This window comes from Oncorhynchus mykiss, chromosome 16 (assembly GCF_057628025.1).
Source record: "Oncorhynchus mykiss isolate SJ-2025 chromosome 16, ASM5762802v1, whole genome shotgun sequence".
NCBI lineage: Eukaryota > Metazoa > Chordata > Actinopteri > Salmoniformes > Salmonidae > Oncorhynchus > Oncorhynchus mykiss.
Window position 1 is genome coordinate 49,534,586 of NC_143037.1, and position 12,077 is coordinate 49,546,662.

General features: G+C 44.7%; 1 protein-coding gene across 2 annotated transcripts in view; it reads left to right on the forward strand.

The window, feature by feature from the left end:
- The window catches only part of magixb (MAGI family member, X-linked b), a 49,113-nt gene that overhangs the window by 20,031 nt on the left and 17,005 nt on the right, over nucleotides 1-12,077 (forward strand). For both annotated transcript variants that reach the window (XM_036945828.2, XM_036945827.2), the window contains exons 4-12: nucleotides 3,186-3,305; nucleotides 4,271-4,471; nucleotides 6,329-6,503; nucleotides 6,651-6,727; nucleotides 7,798-7,965; nucleotides 9,118-9,751; nucleotides 9,894-10,452; nucleotides 10,558-10,621; nucleotides 10,768-11,178. In XM_036945828.2, coding sequence (XP_036801723.2) covers nucleotides 3,186-3,305; nucleotides 4,271-4,471; nucleotides 6,329-6,503; nucleotides 6,651-6,727; nucleotides 7,798-7,965; nucleotides 9,118-9,751; nucleotides 9,894-10,452; nucleotides 10,558-10,621; nucleotides 10,768-11,178 — 2,409 coding nt within the window. The remainder of the gene's footprint in view (nucleotides 1-3,185; nucleotides 3,306-4,270; nucleotides 4,472-6,328; nucleotides 6,504-6,650; nucleotides 6,728-7,797; nucleotides 7,966-9,117; nucleotides 9,752-9,893; nucleotides 10,453-10,557; nucleotides 10,622-10,767; nucleotides 11,179-12,077) is intronic.

Sequence of the window (12,077 nt, forward strand, 5' to 3'; positions counted from 1 at the left end):
TGATTTAACCCCTTACAGTCGTGGGAATTGGCATATACAGTGCCTTGCGAAAGTATTCGGCCCCCTTGAACTTTGCGACCTTTTGCCACATTTCAGGCTTCAAACATAAAGATATAAAACTGTATTTTTTTGTGAAGAATCAACAACAAGTGGGACACAATCATGAAGTGGAACGACATTTATTGGATATTTCAAACTTTTTTAACAAATCAAAAACTGAAAAATTGGGCGGGCAAAATTATTCAGACCCTTTACTTTCAGTGCAGCAAACTCTCTCCAGAAGTTCAGTGAGGATCTCTGAATGATCCAATGTTGACCTAAATGACTAATGATGATAAATACAATCCACCTGTGTGTAATCAAGTCTCCGTATAAATGCACCTGCACTGTGATAGTCTCAGAGGTCCGTTAAAAGCGCAGAGAGCATCATGAAGAACAAGGAACACACCAGGCAGGTCCGAGATACTGTTGTGAAGAAGTTTAAAGCCGGATTTGGATACAAAAATATTTCCCAAGCTTTAAACATCCCAAGGAGCACTGTGCAAGCGATAATATTGAAATGGAAGGAGTATCAGACCACTGCAAATCTACTAAGACCTGGCCGTCCCTCTAAACTTTCAGCTCATACAAGGAGAAGACTGATCAGAGATGCAGCCAAGAGGCCCATGATCACTCTGGATGAACTGCAGCGATCTACAGCTGAGGTGTTAGACTCTGTCCATAGGACAACAATCAGTCGTATATTGCACAAATCTGGCCTTTATGGAAGAGTGGCAAGAAGAAAGCCATTTCTTAAAGATATCCATAAAAAGTGCCGTTTAAAGTTTGCCACAAGCCACCTGGGAGACACACCAAACATGTGGAAGAAGGTGCTCTGGTCAGATGAAACCAAAATGTAACTTTTTGGCAACAATGCAAAACGTTATGCTTGGCGTAAAAGCAACACAGCTCACACCATCCCCACTGTCAAACATGGTGGTGGCAGCATCATGGTTTGGGCCTGCTTTTCTTCAGCAGGGACAGGGAAGATGGTTAAAATTGATGGGAAGATGGATGGAGCCAAATACAGGACCATTCTGGAAGAAAACCTGATGGAGTCTGCAAAAGACCTGAGACTGGGACGGAGATTTGTTTTCCAACAAGACAATGATCCAAAACATAAAGCAAAATCTACAATGGAATGGTTCAAAAATAAACATATCCAGGTGTTAGAATGGCCAAGTCAAAGTCCAGACCTGAATCCAATCGAGAATCTGTGGAAAGAACTGAAAACTGCTGTTCACAAATGCTCTCCATCCAACCTCACTGAGCTCGAGCTGTTTTGCAAGGAGGAATGGGAAAAAATGTCAGTCTCTCGATGTGCAAAACTGATAGAGACATACCCCAAGCGACTTACAGCTGTAATCGCAGCAAAAGGTGGCGCTACAAAGTATTAATTTAAGGGGGCTGAATAATTTTGCACGCCTAATTTTTCAGTTTTTGATTTGTTAAAAAAGTTTGAAATATCCAATAAATGTCGTTCCACTTCATGATTGTGTCCCACTTGTTGTTGATTCTTCACAAAAAAATACAGTTTTATATCTTTATGTTTGAAGCCTGAAATGTGGCAAAAGGTCGCAAAGTTCAAGGGGGGCGAATACTTTCGCAAGGCACTGTATGGATGGGGCTATATTGAAATGTTTCTTACAGAAGACATATGGAAAGCATATGCATAACCATGGTAGCTATTAAACCTAGGGTATAACGCCATGACATCTTGTAGCTCCACATCTAACATAGTGATCATAAATGTTGGCACTGTATATTACACAAGTTTTATGATATGGAAATGTGAAATGCACATTTGGACTCACGGGTGTTTGGCTTGCTTGTATGACATCAAAAGCAGTATTTATTATAATCCTCTTAATTTACAGCATTTCCCTCAGTCAGAATTAAAAAGATCTAAAGTTGCCCAATTAGCGGGAGGGACGGGGTCAACTTCTTGTCATGTGCGATGCTCAAGTTCAGAAAGGCTGTCAGTCAAAACCCATACAGAGCTGTGAAGCACAGAGCCTGAGCTCTGAGGTCATTTATATCATGTTACTGTAAGGCCACTGTGTTCCAATTTAGGCACTTATCAGTGTCCAAATCTGCAATTTTCAACCAGGTACAAGTGCAAAAGGCTACTAATCAACCTACAGATATTGGATCTTAATTTGACTAGTTTTGTTGCAGCAATATAATTTTTTGCTGCAACAAGTTTAGTCCATTCACACTTTTCTGCTGATGTAATGGCGCTTGATCAGTGGTTAGGCAATTAGCTGGCCAAAATTAGGCTACATGAAAAGTGTAGTACTGTTAATATAGCCTTGTGTTAATGCGGGTTTTCACTGAATTTCTGTTAATCCTGTGGTGCAGGAAAATTCTCAGCAACATCAGAGTGAGCAAATTATTATCTGACATCTGTATCTTCCTTTCATCCCTAAGAAAGAATATGAAGTGCTGTAGACTACAGTGCCTTCAGAAACTATTCATATCCCTTGACATATTCCACATTTTGTTGTGTTACAGCCTGAATTCAAAATTGATTAATACAATTTTTTCTCTCACCCGTCTACACACAATAACCCACAATGACAAGTGAAAACATGTTTTTAGTCATTTTTACACATTTATTGAAAATGAAATACAAAAATATCTCATTTACATAATTATTCACACCCCTGTGTCAATACATGTTAGAATCACCTTCGTCAGCAATTACAGCTGTGAGTCTTTTCTGGGTGAGTCTCTAATAGCTTTGCACACCTGGATTGTACAATATTTGCAGTTTATTATTTTTTGAATTCTTCTTCTTCTATTTGTAGTGACTGGGTGTATTGATACACCATCCAACGTGTAATTAATAACTTCATCATGCTCAAAGGGATATTCAATATCGACTGAGCTAACAGATAATTGTACGTGTGGGGTACAGATATGAGGTAGTCATTCAAAAATCATGTTAAACACTATTATTGCACACAGAATGAGTCCTTGCAACGTATTATGTGACTGTACATATCCTAATTGCACATCGTATATACAATATCAGTTTCAATACTTTTTGTTGCATTTCATGAGGGGTATGCTAATGCACTGTTCTAACAGTGGACTGTGGAGACAGATTGGGATGTGTAACTTTCTCTTGGCTCACTCTCCAGGCACGACCAGACTGCCCCATGATGGGGAGATCTCAGGGGTGGACTACAACTTTGTCTCCATAGAAGAGTTCTTCTCTTTGGAGGAGTCAGGAGCTCTTCTGGAGAGCGGCAAGTTCAAAGGTGAGGAGAGGAGAGGTATTTATTCGCTAAGTCGTCTCCCTCTGACTTCAACTGCATTTAATTTCATAGACATTCTTTCATGATCAACACACTGTAGGTAGCATATTGTATATTGCAGATAGAGGACGCTAGTCTATCTAAAGGGGTAGCGGGTTAACCCACAAACCAGTCCACACTGGCAGGCACATGGCTGGTGAGTATCATTAATATAATGGGATATAAGAACATTTTCTTAGAGGAAGCCTTATTACATCCATGTAGTTAATGAACAGGTCTCAGTCGCACCAACCTGCACAACCCACCCCAGTCAGGGGAGGGTTAAAGTTGGACCGCTTCCTCTGATTAAAGAAGCAACCCCGGATTAGCATGCATAATTCATATAAGTTTAAGGGGCACAATAAATGCCATCTTCACTTTGCCTCACATGTGACATTGATGGCGGTACGGCTCCTGCAAAGCAGCCTGGAGAATCAGCGGGTCTGCGGTACTGTTACACTATGGTGGGATAACCTTGACGAGTACATCAGCAACCTAATGTTTCTCTGTGCTGGAGCTGGAGAAATAGATTGAAGTCATTTGATTTGTACGGTAGCTGCCACAACAGAAGGATATAATTGAAGAAGGTAAAAGTATACTGTACTGATCCCTAGGTTGGATGGTAAATCTATGTGATGCATGCGTTGCACTGGAACACTGCTGTCATCATATTTAGGATTTACTGTATTTTCTATATTTCATATAATGATAGCCATTTCAACTGTGTGTTTGGGGTCTCCATCTCATCGCTTTACCTCTTATCCTTTTTATCCTTTTCACAATCTCATTTGTTTTATTTATTTATGTATTTTTATTCTTGCCCCCAAAGACCAAAAGCCAAAAGTACCAATATGCTTCTAACAATACAATGCTTCTAACAATTACCTCACTTTATACGTCACTCTCTCTCCCATCCTGTTTTCTCCCAGGGAACTACTACGGCACCCCCCGGCCAGTACACATTGGTCCAGAGAGTCCTCCCATCACCTACCAGGAACACCGCAACCTGCTCCGGAACTTCCGAACACGCAGCAAGTCGCTTAGCAACCTGGAGAAAGCAGCCGAGGAGGGGGAGAACAGCGAGGAAGATTCTGGCCTGTCAGGCAGGTTTACCAAAGACAGACTGTCCCGTAAGGCTATATGGGTGACCAATCTACTACAGTCATATAGTGGTAATAAGTAGTAGTTGTATTAGTAGTAATTATAATAGTAGTATTAGTAGTAGTAGTATTAACAGTTGTGGCAGTAAATCATGTTTAATTCAAAACATTTTTTGTGATTTTAAGTTGCCAAAATGTGTGATTTGTTTTCCTCCATTTTATCTAGCTAAGTATGGTGGCCAACAGCTACCGCAAACTGTATAGACTGCCTTGTCCCTCTGTACCTCCGAGTTTTTGATGGCCAAATTAATCAATGATGGGCATGATTAGTATGCTCCTAGCTCTTTGTGGGTCTGGGGCTGCATCGATCGCTGGACCTGCTCCAGAGGAGGGCCTAGCTAACCACGGGCAGGCTAGGCTGTGTGGCAGGCAGAGAGCAGGGAGTTGTCCATGGTCCTGACCTGTGCAGCTGAGTCATCTATCGCCAGGTCGGGTGGTGCTGAACAGAGCGCTTGCTGGGCTGGCTCTGACTGCAGCTCTGGGTGTGCAGCAGGCTACATCCTCCCACGCCTAGTACGTTCTAAAGGACAGGAGGGTCGGGAAAAGCTGTTTACATATAGTTTTGAAGTTGTATTAGTCGTATGTACGGGATACGCATGGTTTACATTATCCAACTAAATGCTTATATGCAAGTTCCTTCTTCGACAATGCAACAACAATAAGAAATAGTAAAAAATAAGAATATGAACATAAAGTAAATGACAGTAGAATATAATCAACGTTTGAGCATAATTAAAGTACTGGAAGGCACAATTTATAGTACAATATTTAAATTTGTTTTGGGGAAGGGGGGAAGGGGGGCATGGGGGGTAGTGTATAAACTGAGCCGTACAATAAGATTCTGATAGCAGCAGTTGTGACGTGTGTGTAGTATGAATGCATATATACCTGTGTGTGTGTGTGTGTGTGTGTCTCCGTGGGTGTGTGTGTCTCCGTGGGTGTGTGTGTCTCCGTGGGTGTGTGCATGATTGAGTGCATGTGTGCTAAGGTAAGGAGAATCAGAGCAGGTGGTCAGTCCAGTTCAAGTGTTCAGCAGTCTGATAGCTTGTAGATAGAAACTGTCTCTGAGCCTGTTGGTATCAGATCTCATGCTCAGATACCGCCTGCCCAACAGTAAGGGAGAGAACAGCTAATGTGTGGGGTCCTTCATGATGCTGTGTGCCTTCCTCAGGCACTGTTTTAAGGGGATGTTTTGGATGGGTGGGAGCATGGTCTCAGTCATGTTCTGGGCCATCTTCACCACGTGCTGGAGGGCCTTGCTGCCATGGACGGAGCAATTCCTGTACCTGGCCATGATGCAACCGGTCAGAACGCTCTCGATGGTACAACGGTAGTGTTTGGAGAGGACCCAGGGCGACATGCCGAATTTGAACAGGGAGTACAGCAGAGGACTGAGGACACACTCCTGGGGGGCCCCCTGTGTTAAGAACCAGTGTGGAGAAGGTGTTGTTCCCAATCCTCACAGCCTGTGGTCTGCCCATCAGGAAGTCCAGTTGCAGTGGGGGGTGACCAGACCCAGGGCTCTGAGCTTGGTGTCGAGGTTGGAGGGAACCATAGTGTTACTGAACTGTCGTCAATGAACAGCAGTACATGCCTTGCCTTTTGCGATTTTTGAAACGCTTAACTCAATGGATCTGGATCTGTACATGTGGATTTAAAGCTGTAAACTACATTCAGTGTAGCCAATGTCCATGATTTCAGAGAGTAAGTTATTCAACGGTTCTATTTTCACTGAGTGTAGGCTATCTGAGAACTTCTATAGTAAGATGTGTCAAACACAAGTTTTCAGTGACATCATTATCACTGTCCTCTTTATTGACGCTCCAGGTGGATTAGTGGGTATCAGCAATGCACATCCCGTCTCCTTGTCCAGAGGGTCCATTGGAGGGGATGGCAGTGCCATGGAGAATGGCCATGGCAGCACCCGTGCCAGGGTGCGAGCAGTGATGCCTAAAAACTGGGAGGTGGCCTACAGCGACTCAGGACAGCCTTTCTACATAGAGTGAGTGACTATTCTATATGGATAGACGCTCTCTTTGACTGGTCCGGGATCAGTTTCCTCTAAATCTTGAATGTGTTGACTTGTAAATACTGTTATATAGCATTACCATGGTGATTGATTGGTGACCTATCTGTCACTCTCTTTCAGCCATAACTCCAAGATGGCCAGCTGGGAGGAGCCTCGTGCACAGAGCAGCAGAGAGACAACGCTTGACAAAAATACATGTGAGCTCTCTCCCAGGGAAATACTGCTGGAGCGTTTAACTCAGGGTTTCCCCAACTCGGTCCTCGGGACCCCAAGGGGGGCACATTTTGGGTTTTGCCATAGGACTACACAGCTGATTCAATTAATCAACTAGTCATCAAGCTTTGATGATTTTTTATCAGCTGTGTAGTGTTAGGGCAAAAACCAACATGTGCACACCTTGGGGTCCCGAGGACCGAGTTTGAGAAATGATGGTTTAACCGTTGCACTGCCTAATAATGCTGTCTGTACATTGATTAGACTAGGATCATAGGACCATAGGCACAGTGGGCTTGTTAATAGAGTCAAATGAAATGAAATGAGCTTTTAGTAGAATTTAGATACTGTGTCGTGATTAAGCCCTAACCCGATAACAGCAAGCCAGAACCTGGAACTAATGGCAGGGAGCCATTTTGCTAGCTGCTATGTCTGACAGAGGCCATGTGTTGGGCATGACACTGACAACCTACTATCATAATTATGTTATGTGATTCACTGATAACACAATAATACATCAACATTTGACCATTCTAGCTGATTATAGCAGTGAGAAATCCCATCTGCCATAATATCACGAGTAAAGCTGGTCTGAATCTGTTGAGTGGGTTGCCGTTTACTGTTGTAACCAGCAGGGGGCGATACATATCAGCCAGAGAGTTTGTTTCCTTTCAAGGAGCTTGAATCTTCTTTGTGGGACATTATGACAGGACGGAAAAAAAACACTTTGCCTGCATGTCTATTTATTCCTAAACGTTTTGCACTAAGTGCCATCTGGCCATGAGTTTTCAGTGTTGTGCATCTCTCAACTCAGCTCTAAAGTGGCACATTCTAAGCAGTTTACCCATTCACACACACAGGGTGCAACCTCTCTCTGTCTCTCTCTCTCTCTGTTGTTCTCTCAACCTCTTCATAGTGACCTTTATTTCCTCTTTACCTTCCAATTGCACAAATCCTCTCTGTCTTTCTCCCTCCCTGTTATAAGCCTCTCTCTCTGTGTTTCTTTGTCCTTCTCGCTCTTTTCTATATCCATCCCTCCATTGCTCTTTCTCAGTACCAGGGTTCACAGACGAGCCAGGGGAGCTGAGGGGTTTCTCTATCCACACACGCTTCTCTAAAGGTCCCAGGGGGTTTGGTTTCAACATTGTGGGGGGCAGCAGAGCCAGGGAGTTCCTTCAGGTCTACAGTGTCACGCCAGGGGGACCTGGAGCTCTCAACACAGGTAGGAGAGGAGGAAGAAGGCAGGGGAGGGACAGGACAATATACAGAGATGATTGTCATTTATGCAAAGTTGTAAAGTTGTGAATGGATTGAGAATGTGATTTGAAACAGCAAAAATGCATTTAAAATTTTATTTGATAGTAGAAAACAGACTTTTCTAGGGATATGTTAGATTCAGCTTCCCTACGGTATCATAACTGGGCCAATGTTGATATCATGTTCCTCGTAAATGCCCTCCCAGGCCCAACTAATACTGTGCCCCTGCCCAGTCATGTGAAATCCATAGATTAGGGCCTAATGAATTTATTTCAGTTGACTAATTTCCTTATATGAACTGCAACTCTGTCAAATTGTATTTATTTTATTTCGCTACACTCACAATAACATCCGCTAACCATGTGACCAATGTGATTTGATTTGATTTGAAATCTTAGAAATAGTTTTTGTTCTGTATATATAGATTTCTCTCTCTCTCCTCTCCCTCAATCTCTCTTTCTGTCATTCTCTCTCTCCTGACTGGAGATGGATTATAGTAGTGGGATTTTTCTGTGATCTCTCACAGAGAGTACATCTCAATCAATCCCTAGTCCTAATGGTTTGCATGCCATAATCTGTCACCCAATGCATCAATCAACACATGTACAGTACCAGTCAAAAGTTTAGACACTCATTCCAGGGTTTTTCTTTATTTTTACTATTTTCTACATTGTAGAATAATAGTGAAGACATCAAAACCATGAAATAACACATATGGAATCATATAGCAACCAAAAATATATTTAAGTAGGCAACCTTTGACTTGATGACAGCTTTGCACACTCTTGGCATTCTCTCAACCAGTAGTATTATGTAGTGTTATGTAGTATTATGTATATTATATTATGTATTTTATTTGTCTTTTTGTTTCCTGTTTGGAGCCCAGGAAGCAAGACAGCGGCTAATTGGGGATCCCAATAAAATCTGAAATACTACTACACACACCCAAAAACACATTATACAAAGATAGTATACCATTTATGAACTACAGTACATTGTTGTGTCCCTTCAAATTATTTGTAAAGTACAGTACAGCGTGTAGGTTTGAAATGTATACTAATGCAATGGGACAACTTCACCAGACCTCCCTCTCAACCTCTCCTATCTGTCCATACAGCAGATATCCTGGTTTACATCAACGGCGTCTGTGTCCTGGGAACGTCCCACAAAGAAGTGGTAGAGATGCTGAAGGCAGTTCCTGTGGGCCACAGTGTGGACATGGTCCTCCGGAGGGGATACCCCATGCTCTACAACCCCGACGGCTGCCCCAAGCAGCCCCATCCTGGGTTCACCGACATCTGTGACCCCTTCCTCCCACCCACCACCACCCAGCCCCAGCCCTCACATCAGCACCTCCCCCTCCTCCGCCCATCCACAGCCCCAACCCAGACCCAGTATCATAATCTCAACGGGGTCCTTTCTCACCACGATGAGGTGGGTTATATGGGTCCAGGAGTGAGGCCAGGACTGGATGCCAATGGGAATGCCACCTCCCAACCACCATCCTCTTACAGACACTCCAGCGGTCATCTTGCTCACTCCGCTGACCCACCCTCGTACAGACGATCCAGTCGCTACCTATCTGACTCCACTTCCCCTACACCACCCTCATACAGACAATCCAGTGGTAGCATCACTCCCACCACCCCCCCGGTCCGCCCGCCCCGCTCACTGAGGGGCCTCGCCCGCCTGCAGGCCACTGACAACTGCCAGAGTGACAGCGAAGTGGTCTCAGCCATCGGCTCACACAGGTATGGTAGAACACGCAGATACACACACACACACACACTGATATATACACACACACACACACACACAAACAATGTCATTTAGAGGTAATTTACTCTCATGGAGAACCCTGACTATCTTTCTTTGTCTTTTCATTCTCTGCAGGGGATTCATGATCCGTAACCACAACAATAACTCCCTCTCTACCCCCCCTCAGCCCCTGCGTTACAGAACCTCTAAGAGTGACCTGTCTGAGAGCGCCCTGTCCACCACCTCCACCCTCCCTGTGTCCAGACTGCCCATGCCCCAGTCAGAGACACCCCGTCTCTTGTCCTCCCCTGGTGGAGGGGCGTACTCCCGCCTCATCAGGCCCCAGGTCTCCCTGCTGAGACCCCCTCCCACCCCTGACAGCCCCCACCTCAGCTTCAATGGCTTCCATGGCAATACAAGCGGCAGCGGCAGCCCCATAAGCATCTCGTCTCCCGGGGCGATGAGTCTGGGCAGTGGCTTTGGGGTTGGAAGTGGAGGGGAGCTGGTGCCAGTGGCGCTGGCTCAGTGTGAGGGTGGAGGGGGAATGGGTTTCAGTGTGACGGCCGGGGGACAGGGGGGCAGGCTGGCCCTTGTCAAGAGGGTCTGGGACAGGAAGCAGTGCTCCTCCCTACAGCCAGGGGATGCCATCATGAAGATCAACGGAGCAGATGTCCAGAGTCTCAGCTTTGCACAGGTACTGAGGAGGGAAAATAGCAGAGAAAGAAGATAAGGATAGAGATGGAGAATAAGTATAGGGACATTTAGATCAGAGATAATAAAGTGATGCTTTTCCATCCAGGTACAACAGGTTCTCCAGGAACACACCAAACAAGGAGAAGTGGTCTTATTGGTTCACAGAAGAGGTAAGAACATGAGCTAGTTTCCTGCAAAATTGTTCTCAAGAGTTTATTTTATTTATGCCTATATTCTCAGCACAAGTAATGAATAGAGACTCAAAACATTTCTCAAGAATTCCTTTGTCTTTAGTGATGTTATTTCTCTTCTTCAGGTTCACACCGTTCTTCCATCTCCCCCAACTCTATGCAAAGAGTCCCCTCACCACTCCTCTGCCCCCATCCTCCACCCGTGACATCTGACTACAATCCTTCACCCCCTGCGGACGTCCTGATCCTACCCCGTCCGTCCTCCACCCCTCCTCCCCCGGCCATGGTGCGCTCCTCTCTGGTCCAGAGCACCAGTTTCCTGGAGTCAGTCCCAGTCACCCTCACCATGGAGCCCAAAGACTGGCTCAACGAGGGCATGGAGGATGAGGGGGACAGGGAGGTGGTGGTCCCAGGACCAGGGCAGGAGGGAGGGGGACGGAACCGTGTACCCCGGGGATTTGATGTGGAGCTGAGGAGGAAGCCAGGAGAGGGGTTCGGATTTGTCATCGCTTCACAGGATGTAGGGAACAGGAAAGGTGAGAACTGATTGATTTGTAGCAGAACACTTGCCACGTTGCGTCTTCTAATTGGTTGGATTGATGACTTTCACTTCTCCCAATTTCCCGCCTCTCTTGAATGGTTAGGTATTGTAATGGAGTTACTGCAGAAAATAGGAAGCATACCTTTTCAGACCAAATCCCTTATCGTGTCCCTTAATAAATGTCGTCACCCAGTGAAAAGATGGCCTTCAGCTTGAAGAGCAAAGCTTCCCAATTGGCCATACTGTTCTGTAGGATGTTGAATATATTATGATGGCTGTATGACAGTCACTGAGTCATGATGTTGAGTCATAGGTCTCTGTCACGTAAAGACAGACCTCCCCACCCCCAGTAGTCCCATGATGACATCATCTTGCTCGTTATGTATTTAGTGTTTTGAACAGCACTACATATACTATGGAGTCAGAAAACACAGTAACAGTCCGATGACAGCATTACAGCACTACGTGTATCATCGTAATGCTAAAGCTGGGGTGTTGAGCTGCTTCCTTCCTTGTGTGTGTGCATGTGTGTGTGCGTGCATCCTTGTCTGTATCAAGGTGCTATATTGTTGTTATAGGGTGTAATATTTTGTGTGCTGGTGCCCAAGTGTGCAAGTGCATTTGATGAATATTTGTTTGTGTGTGTGTGTGTGTGTATCTCATGTGAACTCGCTGCACCTCATGAAAATCACTGGAATCGGTAGTGAGATTATCCAGCGTGAAGCCCCATGCCACAGGACTATTAGGACCTAAGCCACACAGGGTTTCATATGTGTCAGTGCTCTTATCTAAATCAGCCGGTCAGCTCCATTTAGTTAACAGCATAACCTTCTGATGATAACACACTGCTTTACACTCAGTCTTAATGCTACTGTAACCCTACACAGTACACTG